This window comes from Mytilus edulis, chromosome 14, assembly GCF_963676685.1.
Source record: "Mytilus edulis chromosome 14, xbMytEdul2.2, whole genome shotgun sequence".
In the NCBI taxonomy this organism is placed as follows: domain Eukaryota; kingdom Metazoa; phylum Mollusca; class Bivalvia; order Mytilida; family Mytilidae; genus Mytilus; species Mytilus edulis.
This window is the reverse complement of record NC_092357.1, coordinates 31,361,965-31,387,796: the sequence shown is the minus strand read 5'-3', so window position 1 is coordinate 31,387,796 and position 25,832 is coordinate 31,361,965. Positions and strand designations below refer to the sequence as shown.

Below are 25,832 nucleotides of genomic sequence, written 5' to 3'. Positions count from 1 at the left end.
GTCGCTTAGATTTTTTTCATATTGTATCGTATAGTTTATGCGCTTTTAAATTTCACCCTGCTAAGCCGAACCATTTTCTTTGTAAGAGTTATCTCCCTATTCACTGTTTGTCATGTGTGTGCATCTCCTTCGTAACATAATAAGAAAGCGACAAAATTCTTTTTACAAATTGTTCGTTACATCCTCAGTAATTTTTGGCGTATTTGGATCGAAGCGATTCGAAGAAATTTTATAGGAGTTATCTATCTTTACGGAATAAATTTGTCGGTATGTTTTTTTAACTCATAAACCGTTAACCGTATAACCCTGGAATGTTTTTATTTGAGTCCCCTGATTCCTTACTTAGAAAATTAGGTCAAGGTCAAAGGTCAAGGTCATATTTTAGATTTTCATATGTCTTTGATTTCCCTATAACTCTTGAACGGTTATAGATACAAAAAAATTAAGCAGTGAAAAATGCTTGGTACTTCAAGGGGCAACTTTATTACATTATGACTATATTGATTTTACCATCATGTAAGGGACATAACTCCCATCGATGGTTTTTAAAAAGCCATTTTTAGGCAAAACTCTTAAACAAAAGGTCCTTGACCCATAGGGTCTTTTGCAATGACCTTGTGGAGCAATGACCTTGACGAAGGTTACAAGGTCAAAGGTCAAGGTCATCAAATTATGTGGTTTTGGCACTATTTAAACAGTTTTATGTGTGTTTGAATTTCAACCAACCAACCAACCAACCAACCAACCAACCAATCAATCAATCAATCAATTAATCATGATCATGATCAATCAACCAATAATGATCATGATCAATCAATCAATCATGTTTCCGTCTCATGTGTTTCTTATAGGGTTCAACCAACCAACCAACCAACCAACCAACCAACCAATCAATCAATCAATCAATCAATCAATCAATCATGATCATGATCAACCAATCATGTTTCCGTCTCATGTGTTTAATAAAGGGTCCAAGATCTTCTGTGTGTCTTTTTCCGTGATTCAATTGACCCTATCCAACGTGTTTAACCAACCAACCAACCAACCAACCAACCAACCAACCAACCAACTAATCAATCAATCAATCAATCAATCAATCAATCAATCAATCAATCAATCAATCAATCAATCAATCAATCATGATCATGATCAATCAATCATGTTTCCGTCTCATGTGTTTAATATAGGGTCCAAGATCTTCTTTGTTTCTTTTTTCGTGTTTCAATTGACCCTATCCAACGTGTTTAACCAACCAACCAACTAATCAATTAATCAATCAATCATGATCATGATCAATCAATCATGTTTCCGTCTCATGTGTTTAATATAGGGTCCAAGATCTTCTTTGTTTCTTTTTCCGTGTTTCAATTTACCCTATCCAACGTGTTTAACCAACCAACTAATCAATCAATCAATCAATCAATCAATCAATCAATCAATCAATCAATCAATCAATCAATCAATCAATCTGTATGACTGTTTAATCATGACTGTTTATTGAAGGAACAAACTCTCAATTATTCAAGAAAAATTGAAATTTAATATTGTTCTTACGTCACTTCTGAAAAAAAATCCACATGTTCTCTGAAACTACAAGTACAATCGACCTCAAAATTTGCAGTCAGCAGGGCATACATGTACTAAACGTTTATAAAAAAACTTGGTGCAGATATCTCTCAAAGCTTTTCCTAGAGAAAAGAAATGGCAATGCCGTAAAAATCGCTTGCTAGGTCCTTTAATCTCAGTAAAAACCTACAATAAAATGTCCGCTCCGAGTTTGAAATACTAATCTGTGTTACAAACAGGTGCTGAAAAATGTACATTATCAGAAAATAATCAATAAATGTGTTTTAAAGTTACACCGGATCAATTAAATCCAAAACATGCACTACTTGTGAACTGTCATCAAAATGTCAATTTCCTACAATGACAAAAGAAATTACATTGTGTGCATTCCGTCTCTATACATGTTGCCTGTTCAAAGTCCCCACCTAAAAAGGAATAAAAAGACTATCTTTTCGTTATTATAAACCCGTGTCACGTGATGTGGCGCGCGCGCTGTACCTAAAATAAAAGAAAAACTTTCCAAACTAAACATGAAACTTCTCCGGTAACAATAATATAGACCCCATACAGAAACAAACAAACAAACAAACAACCCCCCCCCCCCCCCAATTCAATTAATTTTAAAGGGGGAAAGACCCCCTACAATTGCTTTTTTAAAGCAATTGATTTATATTGTAAAAAACCTTTTTAACCATTCTGTTCTGTTAATAAAAAAATAAAAAAAATCTCCCCGAGACCCCCTTTTGCCCCCCCCCCTTTTTTTTAACCCTCCACTTACAACTGAATGTAGGTTGTGTACTATCTATCCTATCAACGTAAAACGAACGACAACTCCAGTTTTTTCCATATTATTAGGTCTTTCCACTTTTCTGTGGAAAGCCTATTGTATTTGTTCTGATTATTATTATTATTATTTTTTTCTTCCGCCAAATTTTGTTCTTGCGATAAATGTTTGTTTCGCAATATGTCGCTTAGATTTTTTTCATATTGTATCGTATAGTTTATGCGCTTTTAAATTTCACCCTGCTAAGCCGAACCATTTTCTTTGTAAGAGTTATCTCCCTATTCACTGTTTGTCATGTGTGTGCATCTCCTTCGTAACATAATAAGAAAGCGACAAAATTCTTTTTACAAATTGTTCGTTACATCCTCAGTAATTTTTGGCGTATTTGGATCGAAGCGATTCGAAGAAATTTTATAGGAGTTATCTATCTTTACGGAATAAATTTGTCGGTATGTTTTTTTAACTCATAAACCGTTAACCGTATAACCCTGGAATGTTTTTATTTGAGTCCCCTGATTCCTTACTTAGAAAATTAGGTCAAGGTCAAAGGTCAAGGTCATATTTTAGATTTTCATATGTCTTTGATTTCCCTATAACTCTTGAACGGTTATAGATACAAAAAAATTAAGCAGTGAAAAATGCTTGGTACTTCAAGGGGCAACTTTATTACATTATGACTATATTGATTTTACCATCATGTAAGGGACATAACTCCCATCGATGGTTTTTAAAAAGCCATTTTTAGGCAAAACTCTTAAACAAAAGGTCCTTGACCCATAGGGTCTTTTGCAATGACCTTGTGGAGCAATGACCTTGACGAAGGTTACAAGGTCAAAGGTCAAGGTCATCAAATTATGTGGTTTTGGCACTATTTAAACAGTTTTATGTGTGTTTGAATTTCAACCAACCAACCAACCAACCAACCAACCAACCAATCAATCAATCAATCAATTAATCATGATCATGATCAATCAACCAATAATGATCATGATCAATCAATCAATCATGTTTCCGTCTCATGTGTTTCTTATAGGGTTCAACCAACCAACCAACCAACCAACCAACCAACCAATCAATCAATCAATCAATCAATCAATCAATCATGATCATGATCAACCAATCATGTTTCCGTCTCATGTGTTTAATAAAGGGTCCAAGATCTTCTGTGTGTCTTTTTCCGTGATTCAATTGACCCTATCCAACGTGTTTAACCAACCAACCAACCAACCAACCAACCAACCAACCAACCAACTAATCAATCAATCAATCAATCAATCAATCAATCAATCAATCAATCAATCAATCAATCAATCAATCAATCATGATCATGATCAATCAATCATGTTTCCGTCTCATGTGTTTAATATAGGGTCCAAGATCTTCTTTGTTTCTTTTTTCGTGTTTCAATTGACCCTATCCAACGTGTTTAACCAACCAACCAACTAATCAATTAATCAATCAATCATGATCATGATCAATCAATCATGTTTCCGTCTCATGTGTTTAATATAGGGTCCAAGATCTTCTTTGTTTCTTTTTCCGTGTTTCAATTTACCCTATCCAACGTGTTTAACCAACCAACTAATCAATCAATCAATCAATCAATCAATCAATCAATCAATCAATCAATCAATCAATCAATCAATCAATCTGTATGACTGTTTAATCATGACTGTTTATTGAAGGAACAAACTCTCAATTATTCAAGAAAAATTGAAATTTAATATTGTTCTTACGTCACTTCTGAAAAAAAATCCACATGTTCTCTGAAACTACAAGTACAATCGACCTCAAAATTTGCAGTCAGCAGGGCATACATGTACTAAACGTTTATAAAAAAACTTGGTGCAGATATCTCTCAAAGCTTTTCCTAGAGAAAAGAAATGGCAATGCCGTAAAAATCGCTTGCTAGGTCCTTTAATCTCAGTAAAAACCTACAATAAAATGTCCGCTCCGAGTTTGAAATACTAATCTGTGTTACAAACAGGTGCTGAAAAATGTACATTATCAGAAAATAATCAATAAATGTGTTTTAAAGTTACACCGGATCAATTAAATCCAAAACATGCACTACTTGTGAACTGTCATCAAAATGTCAATTTCCTACAATGACAAAAGAAATTACATTGTGTGCATTCCGTCTCTATACATGTTGCCTGTTCAAAGTCCCCACCTAAAAAGGAATAAAAAGACTATCTTTTCGTTATTATAAACCCGTGTCACGTGATGTGGCGCGCGCGCTGTACCTAAAATAAAAGAAAAACTTTCCAAACTAAACATGAAACTTCTCCGGTAACAATAATATAGACCCCATACAGAAACAAACAAACAAACAAACAACCCCCCCCCCCCCCCCCCAATTCAATTAATTTTAAAGGGGGAAAGACCCCCTACAATTGCTTTTTTAAAGCAATTGATTTATATTTATTATTATTATTATTATTATTTTTTTTTTTTTTTTTTTTTCTTCCGCCAAATTTTGTTCTTGCGATAAATGTTTGTTTCGCAATATGTCGCTTAGATATTTCTCATATGGTATCGTATAGTTTATGCGCTTTTAAATTTCACCCTGCTAAGGCGAACCATTTTCTTTGTAAGAGTTATCTCCCCTTTCACTGTTTATCATCAGAGTGCATCTCCTCCGTAACCGTAGAAAAATGCGACAAATTTATTTTATAAAATTGCTCGTTATATCCTTCGCATGATTTGTCCTATTTTAACCGAAGCGATATGAACACTCCTTATGAGAGTTATTCCCCCTTTTGCATTTGATATTAGTAATATGCATTTCTAACTGGTAAACCATAGGTAATAGAGACCTAGGGTCTTTTGATTTAAGGTCCTTGGTCCAAAAAAATGAAAATTAGGTCAAGGTCAAAGGTCAAGGTCATATTCTAAATTTTGATTTTGGCTTATTTTCACTCATTTTCATTAACCTTATCAGATATCGACAAATTATTTTTACTAAATTGTTAGTTGCGACATGTCGTAACATAATAATTTTGGTTGAAAGGGTGCGTAGACAATAAATGGGAGTTTTAGCCCCTACCACATCTAAAATTATGCGTAAAGTGATATTACTTATTAACCATACATATTAGAGACCTAGGGTCTTTTGATTTGAGACCCTCAGTTTGTGACCTTGAAATTGAGGTCAAGGTCATAGGTAAATTTGGCGTTTTAGATTATGACCTTTGGTTAAAATTCATATCTATACATCATAAAGCCATAGGAACTGACATTTTAGACTGATTTTTAATATTTTAATATCAAAATAGATATTTACTGGTGGAAAGACCTTCAATTGTTCTCTGAACAATTGGTTTTTAATTCACTGAATATCCTTTCTCTCTTGAATATTGGCTAAAATTCTTGTTGGCTTTTTAGCAGGATTCTGGAGGTGAGGATTAGATTGGTATCAGAGCATCACATTTTTTGCCTTATTTGCAATGCATTTATAAATTTAAAAATCTTCATGCTGGACAGACACCCAAATTTAAAGGTTTTCTATATATTTACATAAGCACGCTCACATCGTAGTTCCATGAAACCATACATTTTATGTGTATATAAGCTAAATGAATTTTCAAGAAAATAAAATCATAAATCCATGAAATTCTAAAGATTTATTGTAAAATAACTGGTTTCTGCAACCTTAAGCCTAAACATGATTTTAACATATCACAAAATGTACCTTTTTAAGAGTTCTACAGGTGTGTGGTATTATTTTTATTTTATTCACAGACAATGTATAGGTCTGTTTGCAAGCAAAAAGTTTTTACATGGATTTTAAGAATTATCAAATATCAAGACAGATAACTCTTTATCCCAATACAAACAATGACATTCAATTGATTAGTTTTAAAATGATTATGTTCACCAAACAATGATTTCATATCATAAATTATATAGAAATAGCAATAACAAAGAGAGAAACAAATAAAATAAGCCTCAGCATAGTACAAGAAAAAGCTGATTACACTGTATATTACCTGTTATAATGATTTATTTCATATGATATGGACATTTTCTTATTTATTTACTTTTCAACTATTAGTATATGAATTTTTCTTTTTTTATAGGTCTACTACATAGTTGATACTGTAGGACAGGCTACAGAAATAAGAAAACTGGTCTCTCTCATCAGCAATAGTGTGGCAATTCTAAAATTTCAACATGCGGCCTATAAAGCTAGCCCATGTGGAGAAGAGATATGAGACTGATTGCGAATAAATGTACACTTAGTTTAGTGCATCGTGGATCTACAAAGTGAAACATATGTACCAAAAATATTAGTTTATTCATAACTAAGCCTTTTTCAGCACTGCAGTCAACAGAACAATGATAGTGACAAGAATTGAGACTATTTAATACCTCAAACAATGGGAAAATACTTCTTGAGATCAGTTGTAAGTGGTTTTATATCATGCATGAAACAATAAACTAAAGTAGTTTTAAAAACTGTTGGTTAATTCATACACTGTACCAGAAAACTCACACAATAAAATTTATTAAATATGAACACAATCATTTTTTTTTTCTAATTTTTTGCATTCAAAGCAGTTTGACGTCAAAAGACGCAAATAATGCTTTAATGAATTTAGTCTTACAGAGCCTATTAATGTTTTCTTTTGTGCTGTAACCTTATAAGATGCATGTATTTTTAATGGCAAATGACTATAGAACTCAATCAGACTAAAAAAATGGAAATATATTGTTTTCAATGAGTGGTTAAAGATGACAGGTACCAGTTTTGGTGTACCAGAACATGTGTCCCACGCAGAAATGTTGTTATAGTTAAGTATTGAGGTATATAATTGCATCATGTGGACTGAAAAAATAAATGAATGTAAATTCTAGGCTATTGTACTACACAAGTAGTTAGTTGCATGCACAGGTTGGGGATTTCCTTCACATATAGGTCCAATCAGATGTCAAAATTTTGGTCTCCTCACTTGACGGCATCCAATCAAAGTGGTGAAAAAATTCAGTTTTATGTAAACAAAAATATCTTGAGATTTTGATGGTAAGGATAGGTTCGGACAAGGCTCTAATTCACTGAATATCCTTTCTCTCTTGAATATTGGCTAAAACTCTTGTCGGCTTTTAGCAGGATTCTGCAGGTGAGGATTAGATTTGTATCAGAGCATCACATTTTTAGCCTTATTTGCAATGCATTTATAAATTTAAAAATCTTCATGCTGGACAGACACCCAAATTTAAAAATTTTCTATATATTTACATAAGCACGCTCACATCTTAGTTCCTTGAAACCATACATTTTATGTGTATATAAGATTGAATGAATTTTCAAGAAATAAAATCATAAATCCATGAAATTCTAAAGATTTATTGTAAAATAACTGGTTTCTGCCACCTCAACATAGTTTAGAAATACGTCAACAACTCTTGATCGTTGTTCTTCATCTCATTGTTATTCGTTCAGTATTGATATAGGGTCTTCTTCTATGAGATTTGCAATTAATTGAGATTATAAAATTTTATATTTTCAATAATCTGGTTTAATTCAATCAAATATTCGTGTGGGAGCGTGGGTGTTGCAGCCTGTAGCTCAATGCCATATTTGGCATGGCCATAGCGGCGCTCGCAGCATGAATCAGAATTTTGGAATTCCCGTATCAGCTAGAATAGAATTTTGGAATTCCCGTATCGGGCACTTGTTAATTTGCTGTCGACAAAAAAGCAAGTGTTACGCAAATAAGTTAAAATATACAAACCAGCCCGACCTCCCTATACTATACATTCACAGTGATCGGGAAGGATGTGCGCCTTGCGCCTATAGCGCATATTGACAAGAAATGGCGCATACAGTGACAAATGTAAGCGCCCACGTGGCGCACGATATTTTTCACTTCGTTTCGAAATGTTTAGCCATGATATCGTCAAATGAATTTCCGATCGTCTTCCGTGCCGCCATATGTGTGTACACAACTGTGTAATGTTCCTCCAATAATAGGAGCACCTATATATCGGGGGTTTCCCTATCATAATAGAACCATGCGATTTAACGTCTCAGTGTTTTCCTATTGTAATAATAGAACCTTGCGGTCTAACTGATAACCCGAAAAACGTAATTAACCATCATTCATGATATATTTGTTTATAAACAACATGAAATTTGTGAAATTTGGCTAGTACAGACAAGATTTAACTCTAAAAATAATCTGATTTAGTTTAGCTTGCTATTATTTCGATTGAAGAACCCCAAGACTTTTTAGGAATATAGTTTTTGTCTTCTTAAAAGACGCCTAACTGTCCTTGTCATTTTTTGGTCTTTGGCTCGTTTTCACATTTTGTAAATATGACTTCAGCGATTTGTTGTTATGTTCTATGAATTAATGGTACTTTATACTGTTATTTTTGTCACTGTGATGAAGTTATAATAATACAAGAAGTGCAGAGGAAATGCCTGAAATGTCCTCTGATACGGAACGTCTAGAATAAGTATGGTATCGACGAAGACCCTAATTTAATGTACAAAAAAAAATCATGAACATGAACAAGGCAACAGTACCAGTTTAAACATTGTAAATAAAGGTTGACTTAAATATTGTTTGGGTTGGAAGAAGTTATTGTATATTCATTGAAATTGAAATTATAAAATCACAGGAACAATATCCATGATTAAATTTAAAATCATAAAGGTAAGTATCAACACCTCTTTGCCAAAATATACTGATAATTTTTTTTTACAGAAGTCAATTAAAATGGCCCACTCATTTGACAACATGGCCCATTATTTTTAAAAATGGCCCATTGAATTTATTTTTGAGGGGCCCTGGGCCCATAGCGAAAAAAACCTTCCAGATCACTGCATTCACATTACTATATGAGAATAGTTGCTGCTGTTTTTGTTTTTATATTTTCAGGCACTGGTTTGCTGTATTTGATTACAATATTATGGTTACCAGTATACATGGCGGACCTTCATAGTATTGGACATATACAGGACTATTTGGAATAAATTTGCGTTTCTATGATTTGGACATTTCCGTCATTAAGCACGTTATTAACATATGGACTATTGTGATTTAAGCATCCAGAATTAATTCTGGTTTTAAGTATTAAACAATTTTAACAATTGGAAAGAAAACAAGACATTTTAAAGAAATTAATTATCTTCTACTATCCTTAGGCGCAGAGTCAAATTTGAATGGGGGGAGGTCCAGGGAGACTGGTAGTGATTGGGGGATTATTTCACTCGGCCTTTGCTCTGGGCCTGACAAGTTCTACAATTTTCAGGTTTGGAAAATGTGGTTAGTGGTAACGGTAGGGTCTACAGATGGGTAACTCTGGGACCTCCTCCACCTCATCTTATAGAGGGGAGGCCTACACCTGACAACAGGTGGGGCACTAATAACTGGAGCATTGGTAATACGAGTGTTTTCCCCGGTCACTCCCCATGGTAGGTGGTGGTGTAACCGTGTTTAACTACCAGGGGTTTTATGACACTATGTCAACATAGGTCAGCTGATAGCCATTGTGTATAGGTAATCGGTAGTCACCCTGGCGCCTCAACAAAATATTATAAAATACTCTGTAGCCAAAGTAATGCCACAAAGTAAAAATGTATATTCTAGTCATGAAAATGTAAATACAAGTTGGTGTAATAAAATGTATGTTTAATTCAAAGGATTGTTTTTGTATTAGTTGTAAAAGTTATAAATGACAAACAGAGGATGGAACCTCTACACAAATGAGTATACTATACAGAATGTCTGTATAATGTTTAGTTTGGTATTTGGGAATTACTGCAACTGCAATGAAAAGTTTGTATTCTTCGCAAATATATTTTAATCAGAGTTTTTTTTAAGAGCTAACTCTTCAGAAATTAGAGACACCACATGAATAGAAAATAATGTATGATATTGGAATAAATTTGACCTATCAATACTTGTATTCAAAACTGTCCCTGATGGGGGGAAAACCGAGGAGATAGGACCTTCAACGGGACTTTGGGTCTTGTTTGGTTTCAGTATGATTAAGCTCGGAATTGCGGGATTTACCCTTTCGGGATAAGGGAATATTTTTTTCTAATTTCGCGATGTCGGGATTTAAATTAATTTTAAGTTGGGACCTCAGGATTTCGTGTTGATAAGCCAGCGATTTCGGAATGAGGACCCCTTCTACCCCTCCCTCTCTATACTAATACAATATATACAACATTAATGCAGTTTAAGTTTAAGTTTTAGTTATATTCCTTCCATGGATATATATGGCCCGAGAACACAGTTATTTCGTAGTGCATTTCTTTTAGACAATAAATCCAAATTAAAAAAATCGTACCTGCTCTTTCTCAAAAAGATTTTTACAGTGTAGTGTACTACCAGTGAGACAAATAATATCAAAATTATAGGAACTTCTACCAGCTCTAACTCAAAATATTGACAATTCTGTGTTAAGGGGGTGTAAAATTCAGTTTGACAGCTTCAGACGTGATAAAATTTGACCTTTTTGAACTGGACCAAATCACTACTTAATACAAAGATTCAACACCCATTTTTTTTTAACATGTAATTACATCCCCCTATTTAATATTTCATGCATTTAATATCAAGAAATAAATTGGGAAAGTGTATAAAAAAAAAACATGCAAGTTATACACTGTTTACACTAGGGACCATATCAGTTATAAAATGAGAGAAGAGTCAGTAAAATGACAGATTTTTTTTTGTGTCAGATGAACTCAAATAAGGAGTTGTGGTATAATTGCCAAAAAGACAAAACCTGATGTGTCTACTATTGGTCTTCTTACAACCTTCTACATTGAGCAAACCCCATACTCTATAGCAAGCTATAAACAATGATAAAAACCAGCAGCATGAACAAATATTTAAAGCAAATAAATTAGAAAACCCATGCATGATTTAGGCTTTAACTTTAAACTAAGAAATAATAATTATCGCAGACTTTGAAAATTGAGTATGGAAATGGGGTATATGTCAAAGAGATATTAGCTCAACCAAATGACTACCACTGAATCGCATGCTCCTGAATTGGGACAGGCACTTACCTTATGTGTGAGGTGAGGGGGTAATTTGTTTACAAGCTTAACCGTACTAGTCTTGAACAATAGTGTAAATTTTGCACCAAATTGGTTCAAAACTTCCAGCAAACACCATGTAAATTGACTGATTTTAAAACTCAACAGGTTTTGAATTAAAAATGCTTGACCATAGTTGAAATAAAGCAAATAATTAACATTTGGGTTATTTTAATAGGATGTTGTGGGTGCTTTAATTAGAAAAAGAAGTTAGATCAATAATTATAGTGAATTCTAATCAGACAAACTCTGTAAAGTTATCAACTGTTGAACATATAAAAAATCTCATTTGTGTAATTGGAAAGGTTGGAATGAATGAACTTAATATTTAAAAAGATCAAAATCATTTATAAATTCAGAACTAAGTATTACATTAGAGGGGCATAACCAGGGCTGGTGAAATAAAACAGGGTTAAAATTGTGAATTTTAAATGCCCATTAATATGGTAAAATATTTAGACATTTTAAACCAATAACCCCCCCCCTTTTTTTCAAACCCTGAATCCAACTTTTTTAGTCCCCAGTACTTCATAATTGGCATATTCCATCTATAAACAGTCATATCATGAAACAAAACAGTGTTATATTGTTAGTAGATTAGCAGTAGGGTGACACCAGGTCATATCAAGGTTTCACCCCATATCTGGCACACTTCAGAAAACTCAGAAAAAATTGTGAAAAAGGAATTTTTGAAACCGTCAGCAAAACATTCTCTTAAGAGTCTACCCAATTTTATTTTCTTGATTAACAGTATAGATATTTAATATTAGCATTACATAATACATCATATCACTGTTAGTCCAGAAGTTTGTATTTATATGATACAAATCAGGTCGTATTCCTTAATATTTCCAATTTAAATTCCTTTGCATTTTCCTGTTGCCATAGCAACGTATTACAAAAACATCATCACTGATAAAAATGTTTTATATGATTTGCAGTGGTAACCTCACTTTGTACTTTTAACAACAAACACACTCCTAGTCACACTTTTGGTCTAGGTAGCCTGTAAATGTGTTGATTTTTGTCTAATTTTGGTACGCTTTTTGGATTCGCAACTAAGGAAACATTTTCCTTAGATACGAGATGTAACGATGTGATCGAAAACATTGTTTTTTCCTCTTACATGTTTTTTTATTGGCTTATTGGCACGGCCTCTTAACAAGAACAAATTATGCGTGTAAGAATTATACATTTTATTATGGATTTTGCATCAGCACTTAACAAGAAATATACTCATGAGTTTTATTCAAAGTGGACAGTGGTCTTTTCCAAACATTATTAAAGAATCAAAATGTTCTCTCATGCACAATAAATCGTTTCTCTTATCAATTATTTTTAACGTCTGTTTTAGACATGTACACATTTCATTCGAACTAACGACATATCATAACTTGTCTGAGAAAACAGATTTCTCATGTCTTATCTAAAAACAGCTGATTTCCCTTTTACTTATTATTCTAAAATTATTTGTATAGATTAAGTTAATATTTGTTTTGGCTTGGTGAGTTTTTTAAATCTTTCCTTCTAAAAAATTAACATAATATTAAAATTTAAGAAAAAACCTTGAATGTTAGTAATAGTCCGCTGAAAAAGAGGAATCAGTTTGGATATTGCAATCTATTTCTTTTCTTAATTGAGCTGCAAAAAATACGTAGCAACAGTAAAGCTCGAGTTTGTTTCATGGATTTTTCGTTTACAAGATGAGTGTAACAACGGTGACATATACCAGCTGAACATTCAAAGTCATACATAAACTGAAAACACCATGGCACAAACACAAACAAACACTAACACAAAATCAGGAGGTGATATAACGGGCTCCGTTAGAGTAAGCAGATGAGTTTTTAATTATAAAACTCGAGATGTAATTTAAATAAAACATGTCGATGATAAATTAGTAGTAATTATACAATTATTTCAAATTTCGGAAATACATATTAATTTCATTTTCACTTAATACTTTAGCAATACCTTTCTCAAATGGCTTCATTTCTTCGCTTCCGAGTATCTTAACCACAGCATCATTAACCATTTCCACTATTTTCTTTTGTTTCAGTGTTTTATCCTGAAATATATTTCGTGATAGCTCTAATCATGAGCAGGATTTTCCCAGATAACAATAATATAGCAGGTTCCAATCAAAGGTAGATAAACGTAACTGTGCATTTTATTATTGATACAATATCATCGATAGTTAAGCATTTGTACAGATGACCAAACTGCCTTTAATAATTCTTAAGAGTGTCTTATACTTCTTTTTTTTCCAAACACTTCAATATTTGTAATAGGCTACAATCTTTTATGTTCTCGAAAATTATTGTTGCAAACTGTGTAGTTCAGAATAAAAAGATTGGTATTTCTATTATGTAGCAATATTCAAGTTGCCTCCACACAAGCATGATTTGTATTTCTCTCAGTTTATAGGATACAATAGATCATGTAGGTGCTATACATACAGGAGATATATTTTCTAAAGAAACGCATTAAATGTTATGAAGACAATCTGATGTATTACTGTATCCACATCAAGCTTAAAAAAATCTGAGGCAAACTTGATTTTAATACTGTATCCACACTTAGCTTCAAGGGATCTGAGGACAATCTGATCGTAAAACTGTACCCACACCTGGCTTAAAAGATTCTGACAACACACGCGTCTATTTTCTGTTCTGATAATATTTTGTAGCCTCTAATAATTCATTTGTGTAATTTCAAAGTAAGTAGAAATAATTATTGTTAGATAGTTGTGAATGGAGAGTGGAAACGTAATATGTTTTGTATTCAGATTGCTAGTAGGACACTTACGTAATACAAATCAAATACAAAATGATGTTGTTATTTGTACATGTTTGAGAACATTACGGTTATCATATGATTGTACCTTTAATTCTGGGAAAAGATACTTTCCAAGGCAGCCGTCGGTCTGAAAGAAACAAAGTGGTAATTGATATTAATATGACAAATGGCAAATACCGTATCAACTTTACAATCAGTCACTGTGAGACCAAACTGAATGTACCATTTATCACATACAAAGTTATTGTCAATCTTTCTTTATTTAATTGAATAATTACAAAACAAAATATCTACGGGACCTTTCGTCTTAAGGACATTCATACTTGTCTTTTGTATAAAATTTTGAGTATTCAAAATACACTTAAAATACATTTTCAAAGATTCAGTATGAAAAAATGTTTAGCCTAATGTAAGATGATTTTAATTTAGGCAGTTTCAATATACTAAACTTGAAGAATGTCCGCTACTTTTTTCGTCAGATTTTTTATGTCTTCTAGTTTAAATGACGTAGTGCCAATACACATTTTGCCTGCTTACCCCTACGTTTAATTTTTATAATTTAAATACGTATAGACATTTTTGATAAACTTAGCAAATTCTTGCTACTTTTTCATCTATATATTTAAAAGATAATATGCCAATTCAAAATTTAAAAAACAAAACCTAGAGTAATTTTCATATGGTTATATTTTAAAAACTAGAACACGGATATGTCATATTTAATCTTCTTTCTAAGTTTTGTTGTGTTACTATATTTAAAAATGCCTGTACCAAGTCAATAATACGACAGTTTGTGACAATTACGTTTTTTATGTGTTTTGTTGTTTGATTTTGCCATGTGATTAGGGACTTTCGATTTTATTTTCATTGGAGTTCAGGATTTTTGTGATTTTACTTTTGAATACTAATAATTTGAAACAACCTTTGGAAATTTTTGTTTTTAATTTTTTTTAACAAAGGAGCAAACATCCTTAAGGTAAATTAGAATTTTATTTAAATTACGGAAATATCCGTGTACACGTATTTTAAATATTATGATCGTTGTGGTTTACAAGTAAACAGTAATAAACATGTGCGTGCATGTATCATTCTTACAAATAAAATTTACACACTTCAACATTTCATTATTAGGTGAAAATTCAGAAATGTGTCAAAACAGTTTTCGTAATGATTCTACCTTAACAACTTGAACACACGTTCATGAAATACTTGTGTTTTAGCTTGAAATATGAAGTCGTGATCTGTCAAATCGTCTCTCTCTGTTTGCTTTACTCTTAGTTTTTTTTCTCTCTTTACTTCGGAAAAGATAAGAAATAACAAAAATAACAAAAACAAAATATAGGAAGAACTCCAAACGATTATTCCAGCTTGGTTTTACAATAATCATAATATTAATGAACATAACGAAAAGAACACGATAATTATAATAGCACTGTGGGTTGTATACTTAAACTGTGAATATTATCGAATTCGTAATCTACAAATGTCATTTAATCGACGAATATTTAAATATAATGACCTGTAAATGTTCTCTGCATATAATCAAATGGGAATTTTTTAGTTTAAATACATTATTTGATATTATTTACCGATTTTGCAACAAAAACCATAAATTATAAAAAAAGATGTGGTATGATTGCCAATGAGACAACTATCCACAAAAGACCAAAATGACACAGACATTAACAACTATAGGTCACCGTACGGCCTTCAACGATGAGCAAAGCCCATACCGCATAGTCAGCTATAAAAGGCCTCGATGAGACAATGTAAAACAATTCAAACGAGAAAACTAACGGCCTTATTTATGTAAAGAAATGAACGAAAAACAAATATGTAACACATAAACAAACGACAACCACTGAATTACAGGCTCCTGACTTGGGACAGGCAAATACATAAATAATGTGTCAGGGTTAAACATGTTAGCGGGATCCCAACCCTCCCCCTAACCTGGGACAGTGGTATAACAGTACAACATAAGAACGAACTATAAAAATCAGTTGAAAAAGGCTTAACTCATCAGATGGACAAAAATAAAAGTGGATGTACACATTTTGAAACATGGCCGTGCTTTGCGGCGCATCTTTTTTAAATGGTATACGCTTTATTCTGTTTAGATATACAAGCGTGATAACAATACATGAATTTTAACTTACCTGATATAAGCCTTCAAGTGAGTTATCTAAGAAACTTTTATACAGTGTCTTGTCTAAAATATATTCGAGCACTTGTCTAACCATGTCAATCCTATCGTCCCTCAATGCATTGGTGAACAGCTTTGACAGTGTGCTCCCTTTTTTGCCTAGTTCTTTCTATTAAAATATTAAAACATTTATTTTATGATTAAATATACAATGAAGAATATAAGGATATGATTTACACGTATTTCGAATCAGATGGTCTTAACACTATAAACATACCGAAGTATACCAAATATCATTTGCATAAACATGATAAAGCAGAACATAATAGGAAACATATAGGTTTAGGATATCTTTTGCATTGGAAAATAGTTACAAAATAAAGAGAAGTAGATAACTGTATAACCATCAACAATGGACGAACTCTATGCTATAGAGTCGATTATACAAATCCATAAATGACTAATTATAAAACAATTAAAAAAACTCAAAGGCATAATTAACAAAAGAATAATTAAAGAAACACAGACGGCGACTAAAAGCAATTACAGAGGTACATGCTCTCGACTCAAGTAAATAGATAATATGGTAATCTGTATATTTTGAGTGCTCAATCATCGCTCGTAGATTAAATCTAATTTAATGAATTTCAAAGTTTTGTTCATAAAAAAACATACACTAATTAAAATCATAAACCATGTATTGTCACTTTAAGGCCTGGAACACTGAGCAAATAGTATTACTTTTGTAAACAATGTTTTAAATAAAGGATTGATGTTACAGCACACTTATTCAGTAAAACTGTTGAGCTTATGCCGAATTAATACCACTCTATTTGCCAGAAGGCAGACTCAGTCTAGCTACAAGAAGTGATTTTATCGGCGAGAAGTGGATAACAAATCAAACTGTAACAATAACATTTACCTGTAATTCTTCCAAAACTTTACTGTTTTCTAACTTAAATATTTTCTTCTCTGCAATGTCAGGTCTATTCCATAAATCAACAAAATGTAATATGTTATCGGTAAGCTTGTCTTCATTCTGTTCGTCTAAATATAAATCAGTTTAGTATGTTACCATCATATGTTTTGTATCTGTTCAATTACAGGGATGTACCCAATTATATATGCATGCTGTGCAAATTGAGCATAACGATATATACACCAATGATAATTAATATTCTTATGTGTCTTCTTAATTCGATCAAAGAAAAGATTGTGAGCAATTGTTTTATTTCCAGATGCAAATCATGCACTCTTTCACGAATGTGTTTTTTGTAGGTCTATTTAACCATGTTTACTCGAACATAGACGTATACGATTATTTCCCTATGCAACAATGGGGGATTAAACCTGTACAACTCTTATCAAAAACCGCTTTTGTTGAATACAATACAATCTTTTCTGAGATGCCAAAACTAATATTTCAGAATACATGCTTAACATTAAGAAAAGATAAATGTGCGTGCAAAAAGAAATGCATATATTGGCAATATTCAATTTAGTACAATAAATAGAAACACGTCTGAAAGACTTCATTAAATTCGTAATTGTGTAAATTTAAGGTTTAAGTGTTGAATATGATAAGAAACGTACTTTAATCAACACTTTACTGTAACATTAGATAACCAAAATAAAATAATTCCATTTTGAAATAAAAATACATCACTGGACTGGCAAATCTGATTTTTATAACAAGTCACCGTTAACAATGTAAATGTACTGACGCTCGATTGTAAAATTAATATACTGTCAAAAAATTGATGCGCTGTTTGTTTTTTCTATTAGGTTGCTTAGTCTTTATTCTAACGTATTATATCCTTCATTTATGGTATTCTATTAAAGCAGAAAAAAAGTAAAATCACAAAAATACTGAGGGAAATTCAAAACGAAAAATACCTAGTCAAATGACGAAAAATACCTAGTCAAATGGGATAATCTACAGATCAAACGAATAGACAACACCAGTCATATTCTTGCCTCAGTACAGACATATGCTTGTGTTATTTATACATATAATTTTGCATTGGATCGATTTGTTTGATCATTTTTACTTATTAGTGGGTAACTACTAATCTTTTAAAGATGATATAAGTAAATTTGGGATGTAAATAAAACAAAAAAAAATCAATGTAAATATATTGAATTTCGTATTTTTTAGTATGCTTTCTTCATAAATACAATGTCATATATGGGCATTCCACTTTGATAAACGATAAATGATTTAAAAAGTTCATTAAAAACATATGCTTAAATGATAATCAAACCTAAGTAAAAGACGTCAAATAATATATCCTGAATCGTTTTGTCTAAGGTATATGTTGTTTCATGTACAGAGTACACATGGATCTGAAAGTAATAAAAATATCACGATACATTAATTTTCTTCTATAAATTTGCTATGACATAAAGCAACATTGTCCCTTTCAATTACAGCAGCGTCATAACATGTTTCTTATTCTGCGACTTTATTAAAATTGATAGGTGGAATACCACCATGGATTTTCGTCTATAAGTGCACTTTTCAAACAATTGTGCAGAATTTGTATATTAAATAAAACAATACTTGACACGAGTAAATCTTTATCCTATCGATTACTAAAGACAAAGTTTGGCATAACATTTCACTTTATTTAAGAAAATAACCATCACTGGAAGTTATCCAATTATATGTTTTCCTCTTTTTAACCCGTGTACAAGCTTAAGTAACTATGTAACCTGAAGTTTTCAAAATATTTTATGGAAACCCCATAAAAAATGGTTCATATAAAATACCTAAGATATATGTTTATGACCCAGATTTTTTTTTTACTTTAACGAAATGTAACATAAATATTCTACAAATGTCAAATTCAAGGGAAAATTTGTTTACGAGCCTGTTTCTTATGCAACTGGATGTAACATACTTTGATTGGGTGATATTACACCTATAGCCTCTCCTTGAATTACCAAGAAAGCAGATAAACAAACCATATTCGTTCGTGTTGTTTATTCTTTAGTTTTCTATGTTGGGTCGTGTGTGCTGTTGTTTGTTTGTCTTTTTCATTTTTAGCCATGGCGTTGTCAGTTTGTTTTAGATTTATGAGTTTGACTGTCCCTTTGGTATCTTTCGTCCCTCTGTTATATAGATAAACTCAACATACATACCTAGCTTATAATTGTGAACGACAGACTAGCGTTTCTTTTACAGAAGACTCATCGGTGAAACTCGATTCAAGATACATTTGTAGTTTAAAATGTCAAATAAAGTACGCTGTTGAATAGCCAATACAGCTATAAAGTTATCTATTTGGAAATCACAAAATGTTATAGTCTTTCCAAAAGTTCAAAATTTCTACCTACTACTTCACACATAAACATAGCGAAATACCTAATTTTAATATCAACAACTATTTTATTGAACTGAGAGTATGTGATGGTTTCTTACATTTAAAATGATAATTATTCTTGCCCATGCTAATGCTTGGGTAATTTTTTAAAATGTTATCTTGTATGTGTTAATATCGACATTGATCAATGAATAATGCATACCGATTTCGGGTGTTCTGCCATTTCATCCTCAAGTTGCGTTATTAATTTTTCACATTTAGTTTGTATTGTATTTTCCTTTTCGTCATTTGAACCATAAAGCATTTTTGCTGCATGTATCAATTCAGATTGAAACTCCGCACTACAAATATACGTAAGACAAAGTGATGGTGGATATATTCGTACGAATGAACATATACATGCATATATAAAGACACAATTTGTTTGGATTTGGATTCATCAAAAGTAAAACCTTGTAACAATTAAACATATTTCAATCGCTAAACCCTATTTGTATCCACGACAACAATCTAAGAGCACTATAAACTAGCAAACTTCAGGAATCGGTTTTAATATCTTGACTCACCAGATGGATGAACATGTAAAGCACACACAACATGCACAATAACCTACAAAATTACGAAAACCAGAAATAATCCATAACAGATTACAATCAGTTTATCATCGTTACAGAAAGTAAGTTCAAAACCAGTTCCTACTTAAAGATATATCACTTACCTGCTGATATTCATACCTATTCTGGATCCTTTACATATAAAGTCTGCCGCTTTCCCAGACCCATCTATGACCAAAATAGGAACACTCCTTTTTAAATTCACCAATGCAGCTTCGAACGAGCCTTCCTCGCCACCAACAAGCATGACTATCAACGGGATCGCTAAATGCTCTTATGTAAAACATAATTTTTTTATATAACATATGTTTTAACAAAAAGTTTAAATCTTTTGATTTTTTTTTGTACAAAGTCAAACGAACAGATCTGTTTAACAATATTGCAAGATAAAATTGAGAATGGAAATGAGGAATGTGTCAAAGAGACAACAACCCGACCAAATAAAAAACAACAGCAGAGGGTCACCAACAGGTCTTCAATGTAGCGAGAAATTCCCGCACCCGGAGGCGTCCTTCAGCTGGCCCCTAAACAAATATATACTAGTCCAGTGATAATGAACACCATACTAATTTCCAAATTGTACACATGAACTAAAATTAAAATAATACAAGACTAACAAAGGCCAGAGGCTCCTGACTTGGGACAGGCGCAAAAATGCGGCGAGGTTAAACATGTTTGTGAGATCTCAACCCTCCCCCTATACCTCTAACCAATGTAGAAAAGTAAACGCATAACAATACGCACATTAAAATTAAGTTCAAGAGAAGTCCGAGTCTAATGTCTAAAGATGTAACCAAAGAAAATAAACAAAATGACAATAATACATAAATAACAACAGACTACTAGCAGTTAACTGACATACCAGCTCCAGACTTCAATTAAACTGACTGAAAGATTATGATTTCATCATATGCACATTTGCCAACAATAGTTCTCGGATTGCTTGTATGATTGTGTTGGTGTTTTATTGTTGGGAGACAGTTTGCTTCTTCAAAACATTTTAACCTCGACATATTCCGTATATGCCTCTTCCGAGACAAAAACCTACGATTCAGGGGTTGTCGCTTGTTGCTGTTTAAACATTTTAATGTTCCGTTCATTTTTTTATATCAATAAGGCCGTTAGTTTTCCAGTGTGAATGGTTTAACATTTTTCTTTTGAGACCTTTTATAATTGACTATTTGTTTCATGTGTTGGTCAAAGTTTAAGCCGTACGGTGACCTATGATTGTTAATGTTTGTGTCTTTTTGGTCTCTTGTGGAGAGTTTGATCGCTGGCAATCACATCACATCTCCTTACTTTTATATCAAAAAATATGTTGCCTCACCTTTAATGCAGATTTCTAGGTTACCTTCGTGTTGTTGAAGTTTTGTGATTCCATTTTCATTCCTGGTTCGTGCCTGCAACTTTTATATCATGCACGCATTAATTAATATCCTTTTTAATTCTGATACATTTAAAGAATGACTGTAATATTTTTTCTGTCTATTCGAAATAACATAGAAAATTTGGTGCACACTGAATAACGCGCGAAGCGGGTAATGTAACAGTGTGCACCACATTTTTTATGTTATTTCGAATAGACAGAAAAAATATTACACTCATTTCTTATAATTTAATTCAAAATTCCATTTTAAACCGTAAAAAACCATGAAAAAACGTTGATGACGTCACCGTCACATGACTAAATTATGTCTATGGGCTCATAACAAATTAACGTTAACCAATCAGAAGACGCGTTACAACAAATAAGTTACCATTTTCTACATTGGAAAATGACTGTTCCAAGTCAGGAACACGACAGTTGATGTCCATTCGCTTAATGTGTTTTATCCTTTGATTTTGCCATTTGATTAGGGACTCTCCGTTTTGAATTTTTCTCGGAGCTCAGTATTTTTTTATTTTTATATAAAGTGAATTTACTTTTTTTTATAAATATATAGACATACAAGTGATTCTACCGAATTGTCAATTGAAATATTTATAAAGACAAGAATAAGTATATGTACTAACTGTTTACTGTTTGTAGATACTTGAAAGAAATTTTAGTTTGTTTGAAAAACAAATTGTTTTATAAGCTACTTTATAGTTTATTGAAAATATATGCCATACAATATCATCCTTATGGCAACAGCATGATTGACTTTTGCCTGTGTTTTCTCGAATCAATTCTTCAACAATCTGCCCAATGCAGGTATTTTGTCCTTCAGTTATTATCCATATATCTGTAAGTAACAAATAATGATGATTACTCTAGTTTTGAAATAAGTATATTATCTAGATCAAGTAAGACAATATGTGTGAAGAGAAATATTCGCTTAATATGGCTTCGAGTGTAAACTGCAAATTAACAAAATAAAACCACTGTTTTTTTTTAATTCAAGTTAAATACATCACACCATACTATTTCTTTCTTAAATATATAAACAGTTTATATCCGCTTCTTAACCGAATAAAAAGATTCGAAGAGAAATATTATATACAAAGTCAAAGAAAATGAATAACACAAAACATTTGCTTACTTGTTGTATTCATTAATTCAAGCAGACCACTTTTAAGTTGAGTTTTAATTGTTTCATTAGGAAGATACTTTTTAGTCTCTCCTATGATAGACAGCACAGCAACTGGTTTTTCTCTTTTCCAGTTCTTCAGTGAGTGTTTGGTTTTCTTGAGTAATCGAACACACTGAAAAAAGAGTTTATTTTTTAATCTTATTAACTGACTACAATTACTAACAAAATACATTTGCCAAAATAATGCATTAATTTACGTTCTATTTCTTGCAAGGAATTGCTCTTATGAAAACTAAATGAGTATATTGTTGATTTAATCTAGAACTAGCTACTATCCAATTGCATGGTCGACATCCCCAACTCTTTGGGTCTTCAAATGGCCTGTTGACGAACTCAATTTGATTTCCTATCCGATATGAACTGAATTTGCCATGACCTTATACATATCAAGTGCATTATACAAGTCGAACCTCTATTCAATTTCCCTTTGTATTCATTATTTTAAGCAAATCACTGTATTGTTACAATAAAAATGCAAAATAAAACCGGACATGCAATAAGAACATATTACTTGAATCAATATCCGCATTTGTAATTTTGTACTTGTTCGAAGGTATTTTTTTTTCCTTTTCAATTTGTGAAATCTGCAAAACTTACCGAGGGACGAAAGATACCAGAAGGACATTAAAATTCATAATTTAAATTGACGACATCATGACTAAAAAAATAGACAAATAATAGTGCACAATACTCAACATAGAAAACTGAAGACTAAGCAACAAAAACCCCACCAAAAACTGTGGTGACCTCAGATGCTTTGGAAGTGTAAGCAGATCCTACTTCAAATGTTGCAAATGTTGCACACGTTGTGTTGTTCATGTTATTAGTACACCTTACATGTAATTTGTGTAAACTCATCATTGTTTTGGTCAAACATGGGATTTTTATGAGCCATACATCTGATAAAAAAATAGGATATGATCGAACATGATTCTAAAATTGAAAACAGACTGATATGAAGATACAAACACATATTGTATTGACAGAAAGACAGAAAGAAAGATAGGAAACCCAACAAATATTTAAAAAAATCACCCGAAATCAAGTAATTTACTATTCACAAGGTTTCACTGGCAACAATACGTTACCGTTCACTGTAAATATCGTATTATGAACTATAACATAAAGTGAACATCTTTCGGAAACATTTAAGAAATTCACAATTGATAAATGCATTTTGTAGAGTTAAAATAGAGTTAAAATAAGGTAAAAATGTCACATATAGAGATACAGTAGTCAACATTGTGTTATGATCGTTATCACTATACACACATACACACAGTCATGTAACTTTAACTTGATATAAAGAATCCGGTGATGTGACTATGTATAATCATTTATTTCTGTCGAAAGGTTTAATCAATATATATGTTAACACTCCTATTTGATTTTGCTTGTCAGATATGATTACGCTCTTATGAAGTTCTTTGAACAGTGATTTGAATTGAAGAGAACATAAAGTATAAGCGTTGTCTACTCTAATATGATAAAAAATTCTGCATTTCATATAACCCCTTCCTTTGTCCATCCATTGAATGCTGGATTCGGTACACATTTTTATGATGATACATTGTATATTTTGTCATTGCCATAGTTATATTTATAAGATAGTTGTATTGCTATGATGTGACCCATATTGATGAAACCTAATCATTTGTTTTATATTAAGATACGTACAAGTGGACAATCCGATGTGTTCTGTAAACTGTAACCGGATTTTTCCCTTCGCTTTCTCCTTAAACAAACAAATACAAAACAAACAAAAAACAATTATAGTAATGCCAATAAAAATTAAAAAAAAAAACATTGAGCGTAATGTCTTTCAGTATAAAAAATGCAAACATATATTTGAACCAAGTTTCCAAAAAATATGAGAGTGACTTTTTATAAAGGTAGCCCAACCTCCCACCTGTATCACCTATGTTTATTAATCTTCCATATTGACATCATTAGGTATGCAATTGATATGGACATAAAAGTTTAATCTAAGAATAACTGTTATCGAACACAAACAATTGAATATAATTAAAATATAACTGAAATATAGAAACAACGTAATTTTTTTTAAACAAACCGTGCAAACACCTCTGACGTCATGCAATAGGAACGTCTTAAGTAAACATTCCTAAAGCTAGATGCACAAATACCGAGTCACGTCAAAAGTCTTATTCGCCCAAAGATGTAACAATACCATAAACATCATTTCCGTTAAAAATAAATGCATTCATACATGTAGTTCATAGAAATTAAGCGATGGTGACAACAGAGAGCCAACACCATAGTGTAGTGTTCTTTGAGTGTTCTCAGTGTTCTTTGAGACATTTCAATTTCTACCTTGGATAAAATAAAATGGACCAAACAATGTATCATACAAATCACTATAATTAATTGATGACTTACAAAAATAATATTAAGGTAGCCAAAAAAACTTTATTATGTCATGTAAATGTCCGAATCATCGGTCCGATTGACTAATAAATACGATGTTAGTATTTATCTCAATCGCAGTCATTCTTTTCAAATACTATTTTATCTTACTCACGTATAATGGTTGTTTTAATACTCACTGAAAAAGAAAAACTGTATTAATAAAATTAAAAATGTTACCTTTAATTTATAACTCAAAAACGTTTTATGATGGTAATCTATATATCTCTCTGTTTTTAAATTTTTTGAAGATGTTTCAATTTTTATGCAGATATAGTCTTTTGACTTTAGTCTTTTAATGCGTTTCGCTCGGTTTTGGTTTGTTACCCCGATTTTGTTTTTTGTCCATGGATTTATGAGTTTTGAACAGCGGTATACTACTGTTGCCTTTATTTATAGACAAAGTCAATCAGTGTTACCAATAAACCAGAATACGTTCGGTGTGTTTTATTTAATATAAAGAAGTAATTTTCTTTTTGATTCTACGCATTCAAAGGCTTTATAGATGTATAACTTTACCTGTTAACTATCAC

General features: G+C 32.0%; 1 protein-coding gene across 1 annotated transcript in view; it reads right to left on the bottom strand.

Annotated features, from left to right (window-relative positions):
* LOC139504116 (transient receptor potential cation channel subfamily M member-like 2) overlaps positions 1 to 24,969 on the bottom strand; it is a 100,718-nt gene extending 75,749 nt beyond the window's left edge. The window contains exons 1-12 of the mRNA XM_071294177.1: positions 24,947 to 24,969; positions 24,550 to 24,607; positions 22,822 to 22,984; positions 22,412 to 22,524; positions 21,627 to 21,705; positions 20,404 to 20,572; positions 19,888 to 20,026; positions 18,624 to 18,705; positions 17,282 to 17,406; positions 16,373 to 16,528; positions 14,299 to 14,340; positions 13,389 to 13,482 (exon numbers count right to left, since the gene is read on the bottom strand). Of these exons, the coding sequence (XP_071150278.1) occupies positions 13,389 to 13,482; positions 14,299 to 14,340; positions 16,373 to 16,528; positions 17,282 to 17,406; positions 18,624 to 18,705; positions 19,888 to 20,026; positions 20,404 to 20,572; positions 21,627 to 21,705; positions 22,412 to 22,524; positions 22,822 to 22,984; positions 24,550 to 24,607; positions 24,947 to 24,969 (1,243 nt within the window). The remainder of the gene's footprint in view (positions 1 to 13,388; positions 13,483 to 14,298; positions 14,341 to 16,372; positions 16,529 to 17,281; positions 17,407 to 18,623; positions 18,706 to 19,887; positions 20,027 to 20,403; positions 20,573 to 21,626; positions 21,706 to 22,411; positions 22,525 to 22,821; positions 22,985 to 24,549; positions 24,608 to 24,946) is intronic.
* Between the last annotated feature and the right edge of the window lie 863 nt (positions 24,970 to 25,832).